The 27,513-nt window shown below is 49.5% G+C and overlaps 2 protein-coding genes across 2 annotated transcripts in view; one reads left to right on the plus strand and one right to left on the minus strand.

Annotated features, from left to right (window-relative positions):
• Positions 1–8,099: 8,099 nt before the first annotated feature.
• On the minus strand, positions 8,100–9,714 carry LOC133352656 (insulinoma-associated protein 1-like). The gene has a single exon (XM_061568428.1). It carries the CDS (start codon positions 9,192–9,194, stop codon positions 8,208–8,210), a length of 987 nt encoding a protein of 328 aa, XP_061424412.1. The 5' UTR covers positions 9,195–9,714; the 3' UTR covers positions 8,100–8,207.
• The window catches only part of LOC133352655 (tubulinyl-Tyr carboxypeptidase 1-like), a 37,731-nt gene continuing 18,731 nt past the window's right edge, over positions 8,514–27,513 (plus strand). The window contains 3 exon segments of the mRNA XM_061568427.1: positions 8,514–8,635; positions 8,753–8,911; positions 17,739–18,034. Coding sequence (XP_061424411.1) covers positions 17,762–18,034 — 273 coding nt within the window. The 5' untranslated portion in view covers positions 8,514–8,635; positions 8,753–8,911; positions 17,739–17,761.

Here is a 27,513-nt window from a genome sequence, read left to right on the forward strand (position 1 = left end):
AGGTTAGTATTAGTTGTTGTGACTAAGCACAATAAGGGTCATCTGTATAATAAGCGAATTAATTTGGGATGTGCGTTGACAGTGGGGCAAAAGCACGAGATTAATTATTGCTGTGCGATGAAAAACAGGTCATTGCCCGAAACGTCGCCAATGACATATTTAATTTCAAGGTCACACTTATTGATGAAGGTTTGTTTGAAAAAAAATATACAAGAGGCTAATTTTAAATCTTGTATGTATCTTTGTGCGTATTACTCCTCCGAGAGACCTCTCCACTAATATCAATAAACGATTTGAAAGCTTTACGCTGTGTAGTTTATGAAAACGAGGTTTAAATTTCGTTAAAATTCTACCTTTGAACCAACCGTTAATTTCGGTTTATCCGCCCAGGCGTATGTGTATACGCGCTACCGTTTACAAGCTGACGGTGCGTGAGAAATCATACAACGGATAGGCTCGTGCTTATAGGGCGGAATGCATCGAGAGCCGTTTCATCCCAACGGCCTTCCCGAAGAGGATTGCAGAAGTTGGTGAGGGTGTTAGGTGAGTTGATGACAGCTGAGCATCAGTTGTGTGGTGAATCATAATATAGGTTTTTGGGTCAGATCGCGTTATTTATAAATGTGTTGTAACCCTCCACCACCCGGCACGGCCAAACAGTAAAAAATGTTTTGATGTAAAGCTTTCGTGACTGCAGGGATTCATATTCTTGGTTCTTTCGGTAAAGTGACGTAGAAGGGAAATAATAAAATGATACAAATATAAAACAATACAAATTCTCACGACGTTTCGACTGCAACACAAGTAAAAAATGTGTCACGTTGTCCTTTGAAAAACGTGACATATTTTTTACTTACTGTTTGGCCGTGTCGGGTGGTGGAGGGTTACGACACATTTATAAATAACGCGATCTGACCCAAAAACCTATATTATGAATAATATTGGTCGCGAAAGCCTCCGTGTTTAACTGTGTGGCGAATGTCTAACGACGGTCTGCTGAGTGACATGCAAATGTAAATGTTACCTCGCCCCGTTCATATGACGGGCTGCCCGCTAGTCTCAAATTGATCGATAAAAAATGTAGTGTATCGGTGGCGTTACTTTTGAAGTGTCTGTACTCTAGAGACTATTCCAAGGTTGTTGTTATTGCATACATACATATATACCGTATATTCAACATCCGCTAACTTCCACAGTTAAAATCGATTTAAAATATATACTTAATTTTTTTTATCGCCTTTGTACTATCCAGTTGGTTCCCGCCTTGTTCATTCTATATACCTAAGGTTATGTTCGTAGGATATTTATTTTAATCTTAAATAATTGATTCTTTGACACGTGACTCGATGCGTGTATTGTGAGCGTAATTGTCAATTTTATTCAAGTCGATTCATTGTTGCATGTCTGGTCAGAGTGTATTCCTTTACTGGGTTGGCCTTGATGTGGAAGCAAACACGCATTGAGTGGTGACACTCTGCACAAGCCTATAACACCTGGTATTACTGCCAGGAAATATCACATCCAAGTAAGAACCAGACTCGACCCTTGCTACGCGTTAGCTTGCGAAATCCGACGATATATGCACATTCAGGGTGATTTGGTCGGAGGCAAAGGAAGAATTGACCAAACATTTCAATGCAGGGCCCTGTTGATAAAATGAGTCTTAAAACTCGGTGAGACTTACCGGGATAAATCAACAGTCATGATCGATCCACTGCCGATGCAACAATCCACCTCGCACCAATACACGAGGGGTCATCGCTCCATCTCCCCGATGGGCGTCCTCTCGGATGCGTTGCGATTCCTTGTCTGCCACTTGACCACCGGTCATTATCGCTCCTGGCGACATGCCCTGCCGAAGTCCACTGATCTGTATTGACATTTTGAATAATAACAATCATTAACATGTGAATATTCTCTAATCCACGTGTTCCTCGTTCTCTACTGCAAAGTAATTGTATAGTAATCCGGAAGCACTCCATAGTTCTTTGTAAACTTCCAGTATTTTTGTTCTATAATCGTTTTTTTAAATAACCGTGTCACAGCATGCAGTGCGCACTGTTTAAAACCTCTATGTATGTATGTTGAACTTCTTTCGCACCGTACGTAGCCAACCGTATTAATCGGAGATGCGGACATTGAGGACATAATTCTTATTATTGATCATCACCATCATTTGCTGTGCGGGCAAGCTGCGGAAAGGGTTAATGCCCGCGGGCGCGGGCCAGATGTATCGGTGGGTCGGGAGAAGGGGACTGAAAGACGACCCACGAATTGAACTCTCTTGCCAGATGGCGAGGTCCACAAGAACGCGGCGCTTCTCAGCGTCCCTTTTTCTTTCTCCTCCCTTCCCCCTGCCCTCTCCCCCTTGCCTCCTTCACGTGCTCGGCCCTATTACATATTGTCCTGCCAGTTGCATGCATGTGTGGCCGGACGTATGATCATCTCGCTATTTTGTTGGGCGAGAGAGAGAGCGTTACCACTTCGTGAGGTTTCGCGGTTGCGCCGTATTTATGACTTGTTTTCGGGTTGTACCGCGTGTTGTTCTACACGAAGCCCGACGTTTCGGTCCACATGCTGGGAATTTTCTTCTGAAGCTCAGTGCCTGAAGAAGTTCCCAGCACCGTGGAGTGAAAACGTAGGACATTATGGCGAACAACACAGAGGGCGGAGAGGTGGACTAACATATGTTGACTTGCTGAACGCGACATGTGGTTTTGTTGCATTCGCTGATTATGTCCACCAGGAGTGTTACGATGATGCAGCAGATTATGAATTGACATTTCTAGAGAGGACTTCGTCCAGCGGTAGATACGTAGGACGGCGTCGCTTGAACGGGTGACCACTGCAGAGATGGGGCGATCTGGTCGGCTTTTGGACTGTGGAATTGAAAGACCGCAGGGGATGGAGACGGCATGGGGACGCCTTCGTGTATAGATACTGGCTGATGATTGGTGATGGTAATGATGGATGGTTGATTGATTGGGGGTACAACGATTCGGAAGATTGCGCATTGTTATATCTGTAGAATCTTTCAGCAGCGGACAGGCACTGCCTGGTGCATGATTGATGATGATTGATGATTGGGGAGTCACGATGCATACGGCAGGGTCAGTCACCAGTTCTACATGCTTTAAGTATCGTGCTAAACACGTACAAACGTGCGCTCCTCAATTTTCCACCAATTATAATTATTTCGTTGTAATTAGTTCCACTTACTAATACATACCGTTAATGCTGTCGTATATGGTACTGCTGCATTACTTAGTGCACTGCACTACGAACCTAGCGGCCACCTGAGTTCGATTCCCGGTCACTGACCAGCGTGGTGAAGTATGGTTCAACCCCCATGATCGACACGGTGCGGAGGAGACGCATTCATCCAGCAGTGGATTGATAAAAAAAGAAGGGGCTGTAAATTCAAGGGAAAAACTACGGATTCCAGCCAAACGCATATGTCAGTTGGGTTCTTTGTTTTCTTTTAGAACACGCGACCGTTAAGCCGTTAAATTACCCCGCCCGCCCAGTCACATTACCCATAGCGATCACCCCACACACACCCCACCCCTGACAATATAAATGCCCCCCCCCCAACACACACAGCTCTTTTCCGCCCCCCCCCCCCCCATGCATCACGCCTGACACTCGACACCACGCCTCGCCACGTGTCTCCAGACCCTCCCATGCAATGATGATTCGATGACTCGCGTCCCTGGCTCAAATCTCTTTTTGCCGCACCTCCGATTAGAACGGCTGGCTACGTACGGTGCGAAATAAGTTCAACGTACATTGTAATCTAACCACAATCAACAGATTCTGTACCCGCCCAGCCACCACTACCGTGTCCAATCACCAGCCCAACCGTCACCACCACCACCACTTCATCCAACCAGCCCAACCACCCCTTCCAGCCATCATCCCAACCACCACCTCTACCGCTAACATTTCTCTAACCACTAGCGCAAACACCACCAGCAGCAGCACCTCCCATCAACACCTGAACCATTGCTGATAACCACGTCCCAAACATCAGACACTCTAATCACTGCCAACCCTTCACCGTTATTTTTCCCAACCACCTCCTCCAACTACACTAAATTCCAACTATTACTCCCAATTCATTCACCACGACCCAACACCACACACACCACCACCATCCTTAAACCGTAACCAAAACAAAGATGTCCCGTCTAGCCTTAACAAACTATTGGGGGAAGTGCTGCTAACGAGCACATATGAAGACTGGCACGGCACAAGAGGGGATGAGTGGCCAGCACCACGCCTGACCGCCTTTATCTCCCCCGTGGCGATATTTACACGACCGCACCAGGTACTCATTTAAGGCTTAGTCGACCTATGAGAGGCCCAGGACGGGTTCAGACAATCGTCACTGATATTGGCCGAACTTGGGGCCGCCGGATTTTCGCGCAGCGTGCTGACCACGACACCATCAATCCCGGTAAACCATTAGCCACCGCCACCAATCAAGATTATCACAAAACACCACCAATTTCAAACAACCCAACTCCCAGCTAAAACTACCAACGACAAGCTCCCTCCCCACCTACATCCACCACTAATCCCCCAAACCACAACTTTCGACCACAACTTTCAGCCACCACCTGTCCTTAAATTCCCTCTGCATCTCACTGGGGACCCGGGCACGTGGCACTCCCGGGAGAGGCCTTGGCCATCTGCCACATACGCCCCCCCCTCCTCTCTCTTTCTCTCTTCCTCTGGGCCCCTCTGTCTCTGTATCTCTCATCGTCTCTATCTCGTTGCCTCTGTCTCTCTCTCTCTCTTATCTCACCTCATTTTCCTTATCTCCTTCTTAGATGTCTCTGTGTCTGTCTGTCCTTTCTTACAAATATATCGTCCTCCATTCGATGTCTTTCTTTTTCTGTATATCTCTTAGTCTCTGTATATTTTCAGAGCGTTATCTCTGTGTTTCTCTGTCTATATCTCTTATGTCACATGTCTATGTTCACGTCTCTCTTTGTCTTTTTGTTTCTTTCTTTATCTTCTCTCCCTTGTTTCTGTGTCGGTCTGTGTGTGTTTCTTCTTGTGCCTCTGTGTGTGTCTTGCTCTCTAAATAGATGTCGCTATCTGTAGCTATAACCTCTCAGTAACATCGGCAACATACAAAGACAAAGATAGTGCTTACTTTGACATTATGAGCACCGCAATAGACATCAGCGTCGTTTTCGAACACAGTTACACAGCAAACGGAATGGAAAGGGGGTACAAAGGGGGGGCACTAATATGGTGGAAGGGGGGCTTAAACAAAACTGGGCTTGGGCAGGATGATGGCTGGTGGTCGAGACTAAGCACGAAACGGAAGCCAAATGATGGATCGTACCCGAGGCATCACCACCGTGGAGATGGAACGATAAAATCAGGACCTACATTGATTGTCGCATCGCAAGACAGTGAGAGATGGCGACAGCTTGGAGAGACATTCATCCAGCAGTGAATAGGTGTTGAAAATGCCCTATTCGACCCTTTTTAAGGGGGTGGAATCACCTGCATGTACTCGACCTCCACCGGTGATATTGACCCTCATCGGAAGGGCAACTTTGTGGCAACAGCTGTCATTGGCTCTGCCATTCCACAAGCCGTTGTCGCGCATTGTCGGGTTCTGCTTAATGAATGACAGTGACTTGACCTTGCCAATGTGGCACCCTGACCTCTGCGCGTCCAGACGCCTTCTCGTGGCCTCCTGCTACCGCACACAGTGACCTCTGCTCGCACACAATACACGGCTGCCCCACACACTCATCCACCCACACACGCATCTACCAACACACTCATTCACCCACACACTCATTCACCCACACACACACACTCATCCACCCACACATTCACCCACACACTCATCCACCCACACACTCATCCACCCACACACGCATCCACCAAGACACTCATCCACCCACACACTCATCCACCCACACACTCATCCACCCACACACTCATCCACCCACACACGCATCCACCCACACACTCATCCACCCACACACTCATCCACCCACACACTCATCCACCCACACACGCATCCACCCACACACTCATTCACCCACACACTCATCCACCCACACACTCATTCACCCACACACTCATCCACCCACACACGCATCCACCCACACACTCATTCACCCACACACTCATTTACCCACACACTCATCCACCCACACACTCATCCACCCACACCCTCATCCACCCACACACTCATCAACCCACACACTCATCCACCCACACACTCATCCACCCACACACTCATCCACCCACACACTCATCAACCCACACACGCATCCACCCACACACTCATTCACCCACACACTCATCCACCCACACACTCATCCATCCACCCGCTCACCCACCCACACACTCATTCATCCACCCGCTCACCCACCCACACACTCATCCACACACTCATCCATCCACCCACACACTCATCCACACACTCATCCATCCACCCGCTCACCCACCCACACACTCATTCATCCACCCGCTCACCCACCCACACACTCACCCACCCGTTCATTCACTTGTTCACCCACATACTCACCTGCCCTCCCACCGCCCCTTGTATGCGTGGACGTTCTCCTCTGGTACTCCAATATCCTCCAGGATGCACTCGCCCAACCGCTCACCCACTCACCCACTCACCCACTCACCCACTCACCCGCTCACCCACTCACCCGCTCACCCGCTCACCCACCTACCCCTCGCCCAAGACAAAGATCTCCCTATAGCATCAACAAACTGTTGGGGTAAATGCTGTTAGCGAGTACCTATTAAGGCCGGAATGGTACGCGAGAGGGCGGGGGGGCCAGCACCACGCCCGATCGCCTTTGTCTCCCTAGTGGCGATGTTTACACACCGCACCAGCTGCTTATTTGTGGCCGAGTCGACCTAGGGGAGGCCCAGGACCGGTTCAAATGATCGTCACTGGTCTTGGCCGTGAGCGGGAATCGAACTCCGGTCGCCGAGTTTGTAGCGCAGCGCGCTCACCACTACACTACCCCTCCCCCCTTTCACCCATCTCCAAAACAACAACCGCCTTTTGCCACTAAGCGGCGGTGATATCACCACGGCGCTTGTGCCAGGCTAGGTGCACCACCTACACACCCACTCGCACACGCACCTACTCACCCACCAGCCTACCGCAGCTTCACGTGACACCTTGTATGCGTGGCCTCCGGTTTCCACTCCTTGTGTGCAAGACGCTCCTTCCAGTTGCAAATTGAATTTTCACACATCCCAGTTTATGACCCTCCCGAAAAATGATTGAGACCAGGTGACGTTTACGTCGATACGTAGATTAAATTATCATTACAGTATTAACCTATACTGCAGAGAATGTCACCATACAGCAATGCATACAGACCGCATCAAAGTAGAATTTTCTCAAAAGGTAAATTTATTGTATTGCAAGCAAATTCTGACAAACAAAATTCATAAACCTTCATCTAACGCAGATTCAAACAGTATCAACAACTTGGAGCATTACATACAAGAGCATAAACATGATCAAGTTTATACTTTTCAGTTCATATCAAAGCCTGAGATGTGGTTTTTCAAAGGATGATGATGATAACGAATTCCATCGACTGAAACATAGCTTTAGAAATCAGCGTTAGAAGAAACGAATACACGATAGATAGATCGAACAAACGGAAAGAACGAACGAAATAATATAGAACCCATGTCGGAACCGAGCAAGTTACAGACGTCGTCTGGAACTGCGTGAGGCCGTGGGTGTATCTGCGTCGGCGTCGTGAAGTGGCTCCGGGCGCTGGTAAAACCCGGTCTGGAACTCAGCACAAACCCCCCGCACCACCGAACGATTTCAGAAAAACCTCCCGAACGGCTAAGCTCGGCTCCGGATCAAAGAGCAGCTTCGGGCAGCTTTGGGCAATATGCGGCGCTGTTTGCGCATCGCTCGCAAACTTCTGCTGCTGCTACTGCAGCTGTTGCTGCTGATGCTGTTGCTGCGGAGGTCGCTGTCCCTGGTGGTGGTCCTGTCGCTGTCCCTGATGCTGTTGCTGCTGAGCACGCTGCACTTGGTGCTGCTGCTGCTGAGCACGCTGTACTTGATGGTGCTGCTAGTGCTGCTGCTGCGCACGCTGTCCTTGATGGTGCTGCTGCTGCTGAGCACGCTGTCCTTGATGGTGCTGCTGCTGCGCACGCTGTACTTGATGGTGCTGCTAGTGCTGCTGCTGCTGAGCACGCTGTACTTGATAGTGCTGCGGACGCTGCTGTCCTTGGTGCTGAAAGTCGCCGTGCAGAGCGGCCAAATGCTTAAGCAGCGAGTCGCGTTTGCTGAAAGTTCTGCCGCATCGCGGGCACTCCAGGGCGCCCCCTCGCCGCCGGTTCTCCTTCACCTCGACCTCGTCGTTGCCGAGACGCGGCCGGTGCCACCGGCGGTGAGAGGCCAAGTTTGCCGAGCAGCTGAAGCTCTTGTCGCATTCGGGGCACGTGTAGATCACGCGGACGATGCGCGAGCACCCGTGCCGAGCGAGCGCCGATGGGTCCTCGTACGACAGCCCGCAGAGCTGGCACACGAAGCTTCCCACCGAGCCCGTGGGCTCGACTCGGCACCAGGGTTCCGTGGTGATCACGAGACCCAACACGGGTGAGGACAGCGCGTCCTCCACCAATTTGGGCTTCTTCGTCTTCTGATTATTGGGCGCGCTGTCGCCCTGGCACTTGTTCACCGGCCTCATCCTCTTATTCTCGAATTTCTTCGCAGAGATCTCCTTCAATGCCGGCACAGGCGGCAGGGTAAGAGAGCTGATTTGTGACGTCGAGTCGAGGTCGCCAGCCGATATGTTCCGCTGGCCACCACCGTCACCATCATCGTCGTCGTCGTCATAATCGTCTCCTCCGGCCACGTTGCTCCGTGGAAGAGGTATGGCGGGGGAGAGATCCACCACGGACAAAAAGGGGGTGCATGCAGGAATGTCCCCACGCGCACGGTATGCGTGGACTGCTCTTGCTGCTGTTGCTGTTGTTTCTAATTCTGCTGCTGTTGCTGCTTCTAATGCTGTTACTTCTGACGCTCTTGCTGCTGCTGCTGCCTCTGCTCGAGGAGTTTCTCCTTGCTCTGAATGATGGAACCCGCACAATTCCCATCTGTGCGCCGGCGCCACCGCGCGCTCTTTTCGCCGCTTCACCAAGAAGCCGCGAGGCATCGCGGCTGCCTCCTCTTGCCAAGTTGCAAACGCGAGCTCTGGGGAGACGGAACGCGGTGTCCAACAACTGCAACGGCCGAACGGAGGAGTGGCGGGGGGCGTGGCAGGCAGTTTGGGGGCGGAGCCATCAACTCGATCAGACACTATCTCGACTATTCTTTGGGTCTTTCGGTAAAGTCACGTAGAGAGGTTCAAAGAAAATAACAAAAATATATTTTTTGGTTAGTGTCTTGACTTAAAGCTTTCGTGACTGCAGGAATTCATGTTTCTTTGGGTCTTTCGGTAAAGTCACGTAGATAGGTTGAAAGAAAATAACAAAAAAATATTTTTGTTATTTTATTTTAACCTATCTACGTGAATTCCTGCAGTCACGAAAGCTTTAAGTCAAGACTACCTCGACTTTTAGCTGACTAGCCAGCCTAACACGAGCCCCACTCTTAACCCTAAGCAACTATATAGCCAACTGAACGCGATTGCTCTGGCTCTAACCCAGGAGTCGGAAACCTGCAGCCCCGAGGTCGCAACCGGGTACCCTGATACCCGTACCCTACCCGATACCCGGCTACCCGTTTGCGACCCTGGTGCGGCCGGGTACGGGTACGGGTAGGCCGTGAGTCACTGGTGAGTAACTGTTTGTCACTCATTTCCCAACGTCTTGTCTCTTCTCACAATTCAAGTTCCGAGAATCAACCCACCCGCGCCTGCAACATGGCTTCATCCCAGAGGTCGCAATCAGGTACCCGATACCCGGCCGGGTACGGGTAGGGTACGGGTACGGCCGGGTACGGGTACCCGTTTGCGACCCTGGTGCGTCCGGGTACGGGTAAGGAATCAAAACCCGTATGCGACCTCTGCTGAAGCCCCGGAGCCGCATGCGGCTCCTTAAAGACTGCCTCGTGACTCGTTATTTATTCATTGAGCGAATTCGAAAAAAATGGCTCTTCTTATTCTTTTGCTTTGCCGACCCGTGCTCGAGCAAAAACCATTGAACCGACTCGCCAATGAACCACGAGCCCTCCTCTCAACTCGAGGCAGCTATGCAACGGAACACGAGTTCTTTCCCTAGCCTTGAGTCGACTTGTCGGGTCAGACAGTGCCGGATTATCCTAGTAGCAAAAGTAGCGTATGCTACGGGCCCCGCACTTTCAAGGGCCCCGCGCTAAATGCTTTCAAGCTATCAATTTCGATCTTGATTTGAAGCTTCTATGTCAGGCGTTCTCCTGCTGTATCTGTTCCACCTGGTGACGGTCGCTTGTTTTGCGATCGAGACGTCGTGATGTATTTTATTTTATACCTACGTGACTTTACCGAAAGAACCAAAGAGTACTATCAATTTCGGTTCAGTGATTCTGCACTTGCTCTATTACCATAGTACTATACTGCCTTCAACTTTTATGAACGATTGGGTATTTAAGGTTAGCGATTTTTCGTAGTGTCTGGCTGTATAGCAAATGAAAAAATACAATTACTTTATACTCTTTGGTTTTTTCGGTAAAGTCACGTAGGTAAAAAATTTAAATTAATTAACACACCGTTTCGGAAGCAACACAAACCTCCGTCATCAGTTGTAACTTCCCTTCGGCGTGAGTTAATTTATTTACATTTTTTACCTCCGTGACTTTACCGAAAAAAACAAAGAGTATGAATCCTTGCAGTCACGAAAATTCCAAATCTAAAACAATTACTTTACTATGCAAGTAAAATATTGTGTTTTCATATTCATGTGTTTTTTAGGGCCCCTTTATAACACATGCTACAGGCCCTGCATTAGCTTCATCTGGCACTGGGGTCAGACACCAGTGCTCTCCCTTCGTCAGTGGCGAATCCAAGGAGAGTGGAGTCGGGCAAGGTAGAAATGTTGTTCCGCCTCTGCCCTACGCACAGCCCCAATGAACCACCCATCAACGAGTAGCAGCTCGAGATTTGAAACTTTCGTGACTGCAAGGATTCATATTCTTAGGGGTTTTCGGTAAAGTCACGTAGGTAAAAAATTTTAATTAATAAAAGTAAAATAAAATAAAAATCACGACGTTTCGGAGGCAACACAAGCTTCCGTCTTCAGGTGGTATCTCCTGTAATCTCTCATTTACTTGATACAGCTGTCGGGCTGTGACGGTTCCACCTGAGAATACGAGTAGCAGCTCGACTTCTTACCCTCGCCGATTAGCCTGCAGCCATGTCCTAGGTCAGGGGTGGGGAACCTTTTTTCTGCCAAGGGATATTTTGGATATTTATAACATCATTCGCGGGCCATACAAAATTATCAACTTCAAAATGAGCCTGTTATATTTGGTCAAACATTTCATTAACTCACCCCTATTGTGATGGCTGGAACTGCTTCTCTTTGGCGAGGCGTGTGATGTTAGCTGGTATTGATGATGTTGCTGCTACTCGCAACTGCTTTTCCAGGTTTGCTCCTAGAGTTATTGAATTTCGAGTCCCGCCTGCGGTTGCCTTGGCAGGGCCAGACCAAATGATTTCGCGGGCCTTATATGGCCCGCGGGCCGGACGTTCCCCACCCTGTCCTAGGTGAAAGCACGGCAAACCTGTCTCTCGAGACACAAAGGCCTATGATGATGATGGTGATGATGAGAAAAAAAATTCTCGTTACTTTGGTTGCCGACCTCTGTCCTAGATGTCACGTTCGACTGCACTTGGACCCACGATTTACATGACCACCGTGCGAATCTTCGCCTTCCCGGTGATTGATTACAGGGGTGCACCGATGCATCGGTTAATCGATGGATTATTGAGATCACTCAGCACACGTCCAATCACGTGTGCATTACTATTGATTAGCGCGCATCATATCACAATACTTAGACATACGATCGATTCCTGATTCGAATCACGACCCTGAATCGTAATAATTGAATCTTTACAACTCCCATTTGATGGATGATGACAATGAAGAACAGGTGGTGATGATGATGACGATGATTGAGGGCGGGTGATGATGATGATGGCTGGTTGATATTGCTGATGAATATGATGGAGAACTAATGATGATGTAAGACGGGTGCTGATAATATAAACGTGATAATGGAGAACGGGTGACGATAGACTGTTGATGAATAATGTCCATTGTATTTAGGAAACTCTCACTGACGAGTCTGCTTCAGAAGGGTCTTTCCTCGGCTACTGGATCTGTGCCATTAACACCACCCCCACGTTATGATCACAGGTCACCCATCCCAGGTCTCTCTTACAAAGAGGGGGGCCACGAATACCCCCACCCTCCACCCACTGACCAGAGGTCGCAAACGGGTTTTGATTCCTTACCCGTACCCGGCCGCACCAGGGTCGCAAACGGGTACCCGTACCCGGCCGTACCCGTACCCTACCCTACCCGGCCGGGTACGGGTAGGGTACGGGTATCGGGTACCTGATTGCGACCTCTGGGATGAAGCCATGTTGCAGGCGCGGGTGGGTTGATTCTAGGAACTTGAATTGTGAGAAGAGACAAGACGTTGGGAAATGAGTGACAAACGGTTACTCACCCGTGACTCACGGCCTACCCGTACCCGGCCGCACCAGGGTCGCAAACGGGTACCCGTACCCGGCCGGGTACGGGTAGCCGGGTATCGGGTAGGGTACGGGTATCGGGTACCCGGTTGCGACCTCTGCCACTGACTGGCCAATTACCTGGCTAAGATCCCGTTTGTCGCTAGAGGGCGGTGTTCACCAGAGAGTAAGTTCAAGTTCATGTATTAGGTATAGAGCCCTGTGAACCATTCGGCTCTTGAATCGGGTGCAACCGCAACAAACAAAAAACTAAAACATGAACAAAAAAATCTTAAAGTGAATATGTGACTGAGTGCAAACAGAAAATCCAAGAAAAGACAGCAAAATATTGCAGAAAAAAAAATCACCGTACACCAACGCTGTGTGCAAAAATCCCAGTGGGATGCAAGTCAAACAACAACAACAACCACAAGACAACTTAGATTAAGGCCATCTGTCTAACTCTGTACTACAATAAACAAATATGGCTAAACCAATACACTTTTCGAAATCACCAAAATAAAGCCATGAAAGCAATGAAACAGTGATCATAGGAACTGTGACGGAATTTTCACAATAAATGGCATAAACAACATGTACCACCAAAACCCTGCAGCCATAGCTGGCTGCATGAGTCACTCCACAACAGCAGGAGTATCAATCGGAGTATTATCATTTTTCAATGCACCTTTAAGATCAGGAACAGGGATGCATACTACAGGTTGTTGGGGTGTTTTTTTAGGAACAGGTATGACCGAAAGGATTAATGACCTTCCTAAACCGAGTTTTATTCCACCAGGTAAGGCTCACTGAGCTATACAGATCTTTTTAAAAGGCGACCTGGCCACAAATGATAGCTCAACGAAGTGGCTCATCATGTGTAAATGTGTATAGCGGCCAAATACTCGAAACGCGTGTTTCTCCCTCTCTCTCCACGGGGAAAGAGAGAACATGCAACTCCAAATATACAGGCGACAGGGTCAGGATCGAACCCACGACCTCCTGCATGCCAGGGGAGGGAGTTAACATATTTCCACCGCGGCGCCCATAAATATCGACACGTCTATTGAACCGTGAGTTTAAGTGTGTTGTTATCGATTCTAGCAATCTGTATTCCATTTCGTTTTATAGGTACGACCAATATTACGGCGTATGATTCGATTATTTTGGAGTAGGTAGTGTAGGTCTCATGTAAAACATAAATATTGTAACCCTACAACACCCGACAGAGCCAATTAAATCAAATTGTCACGTGGGCAAATGTCAATTGATTTGGATTTTCGGCAAACCGGAGGAATGTTAAAAAGGAAGCACATTTTTGGACAAAATTGACAAAATGTATGTTCAATTTCATACGTTGAGGGACACTGATCGGAATGAGGGAAACAACGCGGCACGCAGTCGAGACGAGAGTTCGAGACAGAAAGTGCAGGACACAGTACACACGAGACAGCCACTGCAGACGATACACACGATACGACCCGGCCGAGACAAGCGAGACGGGCAGTACACACGAGACATGCAGTACAGACGGTACAAAGGAGATGGAGCAAGACAAAACGAATCCATTTCGATTCGAATTGCAACGTACGACGCGCCGACCTTACTCAACCCCACGACTGGATGAAAGCATCCCCACGTTATCCCAGGGGGGGGGGGGGGAGTTATTTGACCATACTTCACCCGCCTGGTAAGTTCAGGTTGGTGAAGGGGTGAGGGGAGCACCCAGGACTGATTCAGACATCACTCAGTCTGTATGTATGTTCACCTTCTTTCGCACCGTACGGGAATGAAGTTAACCGAATCCGGGAATGGAATGCAGGTCGTCGGATCGGTGACAGCGGGGAGCATAGACGTGCGAGCTTAGAGTACAGTACAACAACGTTGCTGCACCACTCTTTGTGCCGGTGCGTGCTGGTCACCCATTCAAGCGTTATCCAGGCTCAAAGCTGCTGAGCTTCAGAGATCCAGTGCATTCGTCTGGATGTTTGAGTGACCACATTTTTCCACCAACAATCCACAAACCACCACCACCACCAGCCCCCACCGCCAATTCCGGGCCCCAGCTACAGCGCGTTCACCGCTTGTTCCAGGGAAGGGGTTACACGGTTCGAATCCAGCGGCCGCCCTGGTTATTACTGCGGGCTTAATATTAACCTTAAGAAAAAAAAGCCACATTACAACGCGCCGTCTGCTTTCGGCTTCACAGGGGACGTTACAGATCTCCGTGATATCCTTCGCAAGGGGTAGGCCACCCCGTGCCTGCGTCACGGGGCAAATTTGCTAAATTTTAAAGAAAGAACACAAAAAATACACAGCGAATGACTCAACGCACACTGATCGCCCCCTACACTGCGAGCAGAAGCAAACTTGGCAAGACCCTCCTAAGACAGAGCCACGCGACTCGACGAGACAGACTTTGCCTTCGGTTAAAACCAGCGTACGCTGTCACAACAACAACAACAGCAACAACAACAACAGTAAGACGACAACATCTTGGAGGGGAGAGGGGGGGAGCCGGGCGCGTACAAATGCACCGTCGCAGGGGATTCATTATAATGTTATGGTGATGTCATGCCCGGTTCGGAGGGGAGTGGACGACGACCGCGTCGAGGAAGCTCCGACCGGACCAATGGAGCAGTCGGGGCATTCCCAACGTGGCGAGCGTCACGGCCAATAGTGGAGGCTGGAAACGCCCTGCCGGCCCCATCAGCTGTTCGCTGGGTTGCTGTTGGATGCCTGCCCCCCCCCCCCGGTGCATTTTTTTGTGCGTTAAATTTGCTGTATACAACGCCGCCGGCAGGCACGCATAGCCTGTAAGACAGCCAGCCAGCCAGCAACAGCACACATCATAGTGGGGTAGCGGCAGGCAGATCCGCAGAACATATACAGATCCGTAGCCTGTACAACAGCAGACACACACACAGTCAGCCAGCAACAGCACACATAGCGGATAGCCGTAGCCTGTACAATACACACACACAGTCGGTACAGCGCACACAAGCTATACAAGAAGAAACACAGCATATAGAATAGACGCAACCTGTACAATATACAGTACACACACAACAACCATCGCAACATACACACACAGTAGATATGAGACGTAACCTATACAATACACAGGTCATACCAAATGTAGCTTCAGTTCATTAGACGTTGCAGCATTGATACATATGTATTACATGCCTACAGGCACACATATACACACACACAGGTACACGTAACTTGCTGTGCGAGTGTAATATTACATTCACGTGTCAAAGTGTGACTTGGACAAGAGAGACTTGTAGGCTGTGGATATTAATGATTAATGAATGAACAGTCGGTGGTTAAAGGGTTGTGCGTACCCGGAATGTTGGTGTGACTCTACCGCAGCGGTGACAGGTAGGTGGGGGGCTCTAAGAGTGTACCACACAGCCACACACAACACACTCACTCAACACTCAACACACATACATCACACACACTCAACACACACACACTCAACACACACACTCACCATCACACACCACACAGCCACACACACTCAACACACACACTCAACACAGACACTCAACACACATACATCACACACACTCAACACACACACACTCAACACACACACTCAACACACTCACTCAACACACACACACTCAACACACACACTGAACACACACACACAACACACACTCAACACAGACACTCACCATCACACATACATCACACACACTCAACACACACACTCAACACACACACACTCAACACAGACACTCACCATCACACATACATCACACACACTCAACACACACACACTCAACACAGACACTCACCATCACACATACATCACACACACTCAATACACACTCAACACACACACAACACACACTCAACACCGACAACACACATACACCCTCAACACACACCACACACACAACACACACCACACACTCAACACATACACTCACCATCACACATACATCACACACACTCAACACATACTCACCATCACACACACTCAACACAGAAACTCACCATCACACATACATCACACACACTCAACACACACACTCAACACAGACAACACAAAAATACTCAGTATAGTACACACCACACACTCAACACACTAAACACACATCACACACTCAACACACATACTACACTTAACACAGAGAACACAACACACACACACTCAACACACATAACACACTTAACGGGTACACTCAAACACAGATAACACAAACACACTCAATATACATCTCACAATGAACACACACACACAACACATATACACAAATTCTACATTTGAAGCTTTCGTGACTGCAAGGATTCATACTCTTAGTTTTTTCGGTAAAGTCACGTAGGTAAAAAATGAAATTAAAATTAATAAAAAATAAAATAATAATAAATCACGACGTTTCGGAGGCAACACAAGTCTCCGTCATCAGGTGGGACAGTCACAGCCAGCCGTGACGGTCCCACCTGATTTTTTTTTATTAATTTGAATTTCATTTTTTACCTACGTGACTTTACCGAAAAAACTAAGAGTACATATACACAAACTCAACACACACACATACACAACACGTACACACAAATTCGACACACACACAACACACAGAGGGATGGGCCTGGGACGTCGTGGGAGGTGCAAGACACAGAGACCTCCTCCTCCTCTCACTCCTCCTCCCAGAAATTAAGTTGACAAAGAGAAATCCAGACTCGCAGACGGACACCGAGAAGCACAGAAAGACAAACCACCAAGACCCTGGTCGGATACCCACTGACAGACACAGGGGGCACTTAAGACACTGGCAACCAGAAACAGACGCACAGACACACACAAAGGCAAGCGGACACCGACAGAGACCCACACAGATAGATATATTACATATACAGAGACACAAAGACGGACGGACACGCACAGGCACCCATACACAACGATACACGCAGACATACAAAGACAGGCAAAACGGGCAAACAGGGGAAAAGCGGCACCAGCAACGATGCCAGGAGCCAGAGATCGATCTGCGGTCCCCTCTAAAGCGGACGTGTCTGCAGCTCCACAGCAGGAGCGGGCGGTGATGGAGGAGGAGGAGGAAAAGGTGGTCGTGGTGGTGGAGGAGGTGGTGGCAGCTCGTCGACCTGGCCCAGCCGAGGAAGGAATGAGCGCTTCTGGGGACGAGGATGACAACAGCAGGGAGGGAGTGGGTGGCGGGTCCCTCTTCTACGTGAACAGAAGCGGCATCCCTCTGGACAAGAGCACGTGGGAGCGCATGTGGAGCCACGTGGGCCGGGTCCATCCCGGAGGCAAGGAGATGGTGCGGAGCATACGGCAGTGCACAGAGCTACCCAAGGTGTGTTGAGGTGGGGGGGGGGGTCACCTGGGTGCGTGTAGGGGAGCGGTAGTGTAGCGGTTAGCGCGCTGCATGCTCACAGCCAACAACAGTGACGATTATTTGAACCCGTCTTGGGCCTCGCCTAGGTCGACTCGGCCTCAAATGAGCAACTGGGTGGTGTGTAAATATCGCCGCTGGGGAGACAAAGGCGGCCGGGCGTGGTATTGGCCATCAAACTCCTTGTGTGCTGTACCGTCCTTCATAGGTGTTCGCACACAGCACTTTCACTAAGTATGTTACGTGGGGAACCTTTGGTGAGGAGTGAGTGATACTCAGAGGTCGCAGTTGGAATGGCGAGATTGCTGATGTGTGGATGGGTGAAGGAGGTGATCAGGTGGTTGGGTGGGTGAGTGAGATGGAGAGGTCGATGATGTGGGTGATTGAGGGGCTTTGTTGGGTTATGGGGTTGTTGGTGGATGAGGGTGGTGATTGGGTGGGTGGTGGTGGTTGCAGAATTTGTGACGTTGATGGAGTTGGTGGTGCGGATGGAGTTGATTTGTTTGTAAGACACAGTGACGGTGTTTTGTTGCGGATAGCGATTAAGGAGGTTTCGATGATGGGACACACATTCAGAGAAGGATCGCAGAGTCTGTCAGTGACATGTTGATTGAGCTGATCTTGTGATGATGGGGTTGGTGTTTGGAGGTGTCAGTGATGGGGCGGTTGGGTCAGTGATGTACTGAGGAGCTTGTAAGTGGTTTGAGGCGTTGTTCGAGTTGGCTACTAGGTAAGGCCCACCCACTGGCCACAAATGCTCGCTCAATAAAGTGGCTTATTACGTGAAAATGTATAGCAGCCAAATATGATAAATGCATGTTGAGTCTAAATGTGGAGGGAAAAACCGAAGGGCCCAGAGAAAAATTCCACGCAACCACGGGGAGAACATGCAAACTCCAAATATACAACAGGCGTCAGGGTCGGAATTGAACCCACGACGTCGTTCATACCAGGCGAGGTAGTTAATATCTCACCGCCATGGCACGAGGTAATGTGATGGTGCGATCAGCGACGTATTGATAGTCTCTAGTAATTCCTTTGATGGTTTCTGTCATTGAAATTATGCCGAATTTCCACGTGGTAATGGATGAATCTTATTAAGCTAATTGTGAGAGTGGACAGGGCTGATACAACGTTCATCGTGGATGCTTTAAGTTTTGTAAACCAGGGGCGCGGTTGGTCATTGTTGATTTCACGAATGCCAGTTGCATTTTGATCATTGTTCAAAGGGGCTCATTACGGGACTCTTGAGTTTCACAGTCTTGGTGGCCAAGTGACTTAGAAGCAGAGGTCGCAATCGGGTACCAGATACCCGTACCCTATCCGATACCCATCTACCCATACCCGGCCGGGTACGGGTAGCCGTTTGCGACCCTGGTGCGGCCGGGTACGGGTACGGGTAGGCCGTGAGTCACTGGTGAGTCACCGTTTGTCACTCATTTCCCAACGTCTTGTCTCTTCTCACAATTCAAGTTCCTAGAATCAACCCACCCGCGCTTGCAACATGGCTTCATCCCAGAGGTCGCAATTGGGTACCCGATACCCGTACCCTACCCGATACCCGGCTACCCGTACCCGGCCAGGTACGGGTACGGGTAGGCCGTGAGTCACTGGTGAGTCACCGTTTGTCACTCATTTCCCAACGTCTTGTCTCTTCTCACAATTCAAGTTCCTAGAATCAACCCACCCGCGCCTTCCAACATGGCGTCATCCCAGAGGTCGCAATCGGGTACCCGATACCCGTACCCTACCCGTACCCGGCTACCCGTACCCGGCCGGGTATTGGGTAGGGTACGGGTATCGGGTAACCCGTACCCTTACCCGGCTGGGTACGGTACCCGTTTGCGACCCTGGTGCGGCCGGGTACGGGTACGGGTAAGGAATCAAAACCCGTTTGCGTCCTCTGCTTAGAAGTCAGAGCACTGAACCTTCACCGTGTGAGACCCTGGGCGCAAATCCAAGTTTCATTCATTCGTGATTAATCCGGGCTCTCAAGTGTATCGAACCGATGGTCCCAGCCTGATCGGCAATGACTGCACAGGAAATACCAGAATCTGAATCTTTATTTAGACTGGAGGAATCCGATGAGCTTTGAAGCTGTTTTTCACAGATGTCCACTATGGGCTGGTCAGAAAGTGACAATACGCCCCCCACATTGCAATAAATTTGGTTCTGTACTTCATTAAGCGATTAACGTCCATCTCTTGAGAATTGAACGTATCAGATCGACTGTCGCGCGGCGAGCGTTAATCTGCGTGGAGGGGCAAGGTGGGATAGTGGTGCCCCATCACGTGTGGCCCTGAGGTCACTCGAGATCTCAGAGGTGGCTCTGTGATGGCTGCTTCTGGGGGCCTTTCGCTCGTAAGTTACAAAGTGTGACGAGGAAGTACCCTCGTCGCCCTTTGTGACTTTCGCAGTCATTCGGGGTTGATGTCAAAGTTGATAGGCTACAAGTTTTAACGAATCTAATTATTGCCTAGGTATATGAAATGCTTGGGTAATAACAAATATTTGCGTTTTTGGAGTTTTGTTGTGGTCATTATTCAAACGGCCATTTTGGTCATGGCACCTCGTAATTCGACGAGTGCAGGGTGCACGTTTCAGACGCTGTAAAGATCGGAGTAAGTTTTTTTGTATTTTAAAAGGTGAGAGCTTTAGAGGCCAGGAATAGTCTCTTTTGCAAGAGTGACCCGGGGCATTGGCCTGTCAGTAGGGGGCAACGATTGCCACGGTGTACGATCCCAACGGAGTAATTTGTGGGTTATACTCATGCGTGCAACCGTGAAGTGGGCTTGACTGTAACTGTGATAGTTAATTTTGATTAGACCACCTTTCTTGTGAAGGGAGACATTCTCTTAAAACACATGGTTGTCGGACGCACGCATACGAACTGACGCTTTCATCCATGCTGGGTTGACGACGATGCATGTAATTTTGTGTCCGTGTCAACCGCATGCCATAAATAAGCCATACTTTCTAAACCTACAATTACCTTTCAAATGTGATGCCCCGTACGTATCATTAGGGCGACTTCTAAATGGTGACTGCAAGATTGCCGGATTGTGTGGGACGTGTCCTGCTGTGTTGTCCCATCTATTATTAAGAAGCAATTGCGCAGAACCGGCCAATTAAGGGTGGAACATTAGTTGGGGATGCTGCTGCTGCCGCATTGGCAATGGTACACGGGCACAGTTAACAACAAGAACAAAGTTCAACTTCTTCATCAATAGCCCTGCAAAATTTCGGGCAACGGCCCTTCTCGTTTTATGTTCAAAGATTAACAATGAACCACATTGCATGAAAGTCACCGATTGTATGGATTTATACTCTCTGGTTCTTTCGGAGAAGTCACGTAGATAGAAAAAATAACAAAAGAAAACACGACGTTTTGCTGTGCAACACAAGCGTCCGTCTTCAACTTCAACTGAAGACGGACTTTGCCGAAAGAACCAGAGAGTGTTGATTCCTGCAGTCACGAAAGCTTCAAATCAAGACCACAGTGCAGGTAGTCCCCGACTTACGATGGTCCGACTTACGATATTTCGATCTTACGATGGCGATATCGATATGACAAAATTGTTAAATATTTAACATTTCGCTCGGCAGGCAAACGCAGCAGCGTGCGAGGTACGATGCTGTACGTTGGACGCTGCCGGGATGTACTGTTCGCATCTCCCGCCTTGCGTAGTGATGCCTCTCACTCTCACCAGCGGTCGACGTAGTTAAGTTGTCTCGGTGTTCAATGCATGTTCAAATTTTTTTTTATAGCAGATAGGATTGTTTCCTGAAAAACTTTCTATGAAATTGCAGTTCATATAGGTAGGCTAAGAATTTACCTTGTTTTTTTTTTCTTTGAATTTGACTGTGCAATACAATATTGTAATTAATAAATACAGTAGAAAGTTTATACAGTACGGTACTGTAAATTGCTCTTTTTTGCTAAATTATCACCATTCTTTAGGACTCCTGGGTAGGAGAGGCCATTTTAGACTTACGATATTTTCGACTTACGATGGGGTCGTCGTAACGCATCTCCGTCGTAAGTCAGGGACTACCTGCATATGTGTTTACTTTCAAGGTAGCGTTATTGACGAATGTATCGTGTGTTTTTATTTATTTTGTTCGGACGGCAGGTAAGCGCAGTGGTAAACGCTCGTGCCTCACAGCAAAACGTCCCGGGGTTCATTTTCCAACTAGGGCACCCTTCCGCGTGCAGTTTGTATGATCTCCCGTCTTCTGCGTGGGTTTCCTCTGGGTCCTCTGGGTCATAGCTAAAAACAAGATAGTTACAATGTTATTGGGTATTGGCCAAACATTGCAACGCTGTGAAATTACCTGCAAGTTTCAAGTTGACTTTGTTTAACCAGGTGGTCAGAACGCGCAAGAGACGAGGGTAAGGAGTCTGATTTGTAAGCGTGACCTCGGTCACCACAATGACCAAAGCAAAACGAACAACAACAAAGTGTGGCATTCAAGGGAACATTAATCAATTGGGAGGACACACAACAACAGCAGCAGCAGCAGCAGCAATATCGCCGCCTCCTGTGGGAAAAAAACCTGGCAGGATCCTCCTGAAAAGGAGCCTTGAGGCTCGGTGAGGCCTTCCTGGCTAAGCGAGCGCAAATCGCAACCATGAAGCAAGAGCTCCATGATTGAGGGACCCTGCAAATGGCCTTGTTTCCAATAACAATGCTAAACTAGAGTAGGGTGTTTGTACTTTGAGCCTTTCCTTCGAACACTACTTGCCAGTGCAATGCCTGAGAGATTGTGAAGCTGTGTGTCTGTGTGTGTGTCTGTGTGTGTGTAATGAGTACCTGGTGCGGTGTGTAAACATCGCCACTAGGGAGACAAAGGCGGTCGGGCGTGGTGCTGGCCACCCACCCCCTCGTGTACCGTTCCGGCCTTCATAGGTGCTCGCTAACAGCACTTGCCCCTACAGTCTGTTCAGGCTATACGGGGGATCTTTGTCTTTGTCTTTTGTGTATGTGTGTTTTCTATTGTACCTGGTGCGGTGTTCAAACATTGCTAGGAGAGAGCTTAAGGCGGGCCGGCGTGGTGCTGGAGACCCACCCCCTCCTGTGCTGTGCCGGCCTTCATAGGTGCTCGCTAACAGCACTTGCCCTAACAGTCTGTTATGGCTACACGGGAGATCTTTGTCTTTTTCTTTGTTTTTTTTCTTTCTCTTTGTTTGCTATAGTGTAGGGAGCGGTGGTGTAGTGGTTAGCGTGCCGTGAGAGGGAATCAAACCCGAGTTTGATTCCCTCTCACGTTCAACACCAGTGACGATTATCAAAACCGTTCATGGGCCTCCCCTAGGTCGACTCAGCCTCAAATGAGTACCTGGTGCGGTGTGTAAACATCAGCACTGGGGAGACAAAGGCGGCCGGGCGTGGTGCTCGCCACCCCCCCCCCCCCCTCTTGTGCCATGTTGGCCTTCTTAGGTGCTCGCTGATTACCGATAGTGCACCGGGTGAACCGTGTTCAATCCCGCTCACTGCCAACACCGCTGACATGTATCTGAACAGTCCTGGGCCTCCCCCCGATCGACTCAGCCTTAAACGAGTACCCACTGCGGTGTGTAGACATGAGCACTGGGGAGAGAGACAAAGGCGGTCGGGTGTGGTGTTGGCAAACCCATCTCCTTCATGCGCTGTGCCAGCCTTCATAGGTGCTCACTAACAGTCGTGTGTTTGTCTCTGTTTTATGTATTACACCACCACTCGTAATAATCATTGTCAGCCATGGTCTATCCACTGCTGGATGAAAGCGTCGCTCAGCCGTCGCCATCTCCTCCCACACACCACGAGCCAATTTCATCGCCCCGTATTAAAATCAGCCCTGGCCTCTCCCCAACATTTCCGACTCACAATGACCAGCATGCAGAGGTCGCAAACGGGTTTTGATTCCTTACCCGTACCCATACCCGGCCGCACCAGGGTCGCAAACGGGTACCCGTACCCGGCCGTACCCTACCCGTACCCATACCCGGCCGGGTACGGGTAGGGTACGGGTATCGGGTACCTGATTGCGACCTCTGGGATGAAGCCATGTTGCAGGCGCGGGTGAGTTGATTCTAGGAACTTGAATTGTGAGAAGAGACAAGACGTTGGGAAATGAGTGACAAACAGTTACTCACCAGTGACTCACGGCCTACCCGTACCCGGCCGCACCAGGGTTGCAAACGGGTACCCGTACCTGTACCCGGCCGGGTACGGGTAGCCGGGTATCGGGTAGGGTACGAGTATCGGGTACCCGGTTGCGACCTCTGCCAGCATGGTGAAGTATGGTCCCACACAAGGCCCCATCACTGATGTGGTGTGGGCGATGCCTCCATGCAGCAGCGGATCGACAGACGGCGGTGCGGCTGAGTGGAGGAAGTTGACTGGAGGCTTTTTTTGACGATCCACTGCTGGATGAGGGCCTCCCCACGCTATGCGGGTCTTGTGGGCTATGCGGACATACTTCACCACACTGGTCAGTGTGCACCAGTGAAGGCTGTCCAGCATTGGACGTTTCTGCAGTGCCCCTCTGTGGCCCACCGCATGGCACGCACACTGCATCCATGCTGGTACCTCGCAGCGGCGTACGTTGGATGCCACGCTGGGGTTTTCTCGCTTTAATCTTCGCCCAAAATTTCATGTGAATTGGTGCCTTCAGCGTCACCTTGTGTGACACAAAGTAGAGCACGCACTCGGATCTCTCGGAGACCTATGGCGACCCAAGCTGATATCATACATGCGTTGAATAAAGAATCGGAGCACCGATATTATCCATCCATACACGTTGTAGGTAATCGGTTCGCGTGACCACTGCAGTCACCGGAGGTGATACATCCGTCCACCATATTCGAAAGCTGGGTATAAAATAAAAACTATCATCGATTGTTGATATGTGGAATGATATCTGAGCTGGTCCTGGGGCCTCCCTCCCCTTCGGTGGTGAAGTATGGTCAAGCCACCCCCCACCCCCCGTGGCCAGCCCAGTGTGGGATTTAGTTTGTCGTCCTTCCTCCGCACCTCCGATTGGCACGGCTGGCTACGTACGGTGCGACAGAAGTTCAACGTACAGCACGTACGTACAGCACGTACATAGAGCACGTACGTAGAGCATGTACGTGCAGCACGTACATAGAGCACGTACGTAGAGCACGTACGTAGAGCACGTACGTACAGCACGTACGTACAGCACGTACGTAGAGCACGTACGTAGAGCACGTACGTAGAGCACGTACGTAGAGCACGTACGTACAGCACGTACGTACAGCACGTACGTACAGCACGTACGTACAGCACGTACGTACAGCACGCACGTACAGCACGCACGTACAGCACGTACGTAGAGCACGTACGTACAGCACGTACGTAGAGCACGTACGTACAGCACGTACGTACAGCACGTACGTAGAGCACGTACGTAGAGCACGTACGTAGAGCACGTACGTAGAGCACGTACGTACAGCACGTACGTACAGCACGTACGTACAGCACGTACGTACAGCACGTACGTAGAGCACGTACGTACAGCACGTACGTAGAGCACGTACGTACAGCACGTACGTACAGCACGTACGTACAGCACGTACGTACAGCACGTGCGTACACCACGTACGTAGAGCTACCTCTGAGATCCCTTCAAGCGACCTCTGGTTGGGCTGAGGCGTATTTGACGGTGTGACACACATCGGCGGCGTGCACACTTTATGCCCAGTGCAAATAAAATGTTCAACGTAATCCCTCTCGACATGAGGTCAGCGCTCAGCCAGACAGCTTGTTTTGTTTTGGGCCCCTAGGGCCAAGACAAATCTGGATTTCCGCGCCTGGCTGAGCTGACCTCCGGAGAGTGACTGCGGTGGTGTTGAGGCTCAGGGTTCCCGAGTCCCTTCAAGGCATTCGGACAAACGGGCGAAATAATCACAGCGGTGCACGTACGTCTGTGTGTGTGTGTGGCGAGCGGTAGTGTAGCAGTTAGCGCGCTGGGCTATGAATCCGGCGACCCCGGTTTGATTCCCGCTCACGGCCAACATTGGTGACGATTATCTGAACCGGTCCTGGGCCTCTCCTAGGTCTACTCAGCCTCAAATGAGTACCTGGTGTGTAAACATCGCCACTAGGGAGACAAAGGCGGTCGGGTGTGGTGCTGGCCACCCCCCTCGTGTACCGTTCCGGCCTTCATAGGTGCTCGCTAACAGCACTTGCCCCAACAGTCTGTTGAGGCTATACGGGGGATCTTTGCCTTTGTATGTGTGTACGTTTAACTTCTTTCGCGCCGTACGCAGCCAACCGTGCTCATCAGAGGTGCGGGACCCCTTCCCAATGGAGAGCATGTTGGCACGCTTTTGCCAAAACATTTATAATGCATAGAGGGACGCTAGCCAACAAAATATGAATTGGACTCGTGATATTCATCATCATCACCAGCCTTGATCTATCCACTGCTGGATAAAGGCCTCCCCCATGGCATTGCTGTGGTCTCGCAAGACAGTCGAGAAAGTGTCGTCTATTTTACCTTCTTCCCCCGGCACCTTGCTAATTGAGTGGTCGAAGGTGATTACACTCAGGATGGTCTAGTAACAATGGTTAGATAAGTAAGTAAGTAACGGTAACTGATCCGTATTTAAACAATTCGAGTCTTTATTAAACAACTTTGGGGGCAAGAACAAAATACGATCATTTCGGTAACCAAAGCCGCCTCTCAACTGTCTACTGACATGGTTTCTCGACTGATAATTGTTTTTTTACTCTTTTATCTGGTAACAAAACTGACTCCCTTTTTACAAGGAGTCATGTTTCATAGACCACAATACCTGCAGTCGTAATGCAAACAAAAAACATAACTCTGATAATGTATGCACTGTCCTTGAAGTTGATTGGTCCACACCCGAGACAGCTTTCCTTAGAGCCTAGTCTCACATGGTGTTGGACCAGATGACGCCAAAAGGCACACAACTCAAAGACAATGCACCATCAGAGTATGAGAGCTCGGATAAGCATTTACACCATTGGAATCTCATTTGCCAGTAGAAAAATGTGATAATTGTTTTTTTACCCTTTTATCTGTCAACAAAACTGACACCTTTTTTTACAAGGTCTCTCAACTGTCAACAACTCATCTAGCACCTGCACAGGAGGTACATTCCATCGCTGCGTTTCCGCGGGGAATGTCCCCTCAGGGCGTGTTTTGTCCTTTGGTTGCTACTCTGTTGTTCGTCTTGACCATCAGCCATCATCTCATGACGTGTCCTGCCCAAGCGCAAAGTCAATGCGACGTCTCCAAAATGCAGTGTCTGACCCACACTCTCCTCTACCTGTTTGTATGTTGAACTTCACTCGCCAACCGCGCTAATCGTAGGTGCGGGGGAAGGACAACAAACTAAACCCACAAATCAGTTCTAAAGAAATTAGTTTTCAATCTAGCTTTAAATATGCATAGCTCCAGTGGCT

The sequence above is a fragment of the Lethenteron reissneri genome, chromosome 41, assembly GCF_015708825.2.
Source record: "Lethenteron reissneri isolate LAM-NWPU_2019-01 chromosome 41, ASM1570882v1, whole genome shotgun sequence".
NCBI lineage: Eukaryota > Metazoa > Chordata > Hyperoartia > Petromyzontiformes > Petromyzontidae > Lethenteron > Lethenteron reissneri.

Excerpts from the sequence above, each read along its gene's own strand:
- LOC133352656 (XM_061568428.1), bottom strand. The coding sequence starts at position 9,194 with ATGCCTCGCGGCTTCTTGGTGAAGCGGCGAAAAGAGCGCGCGGTGGCG.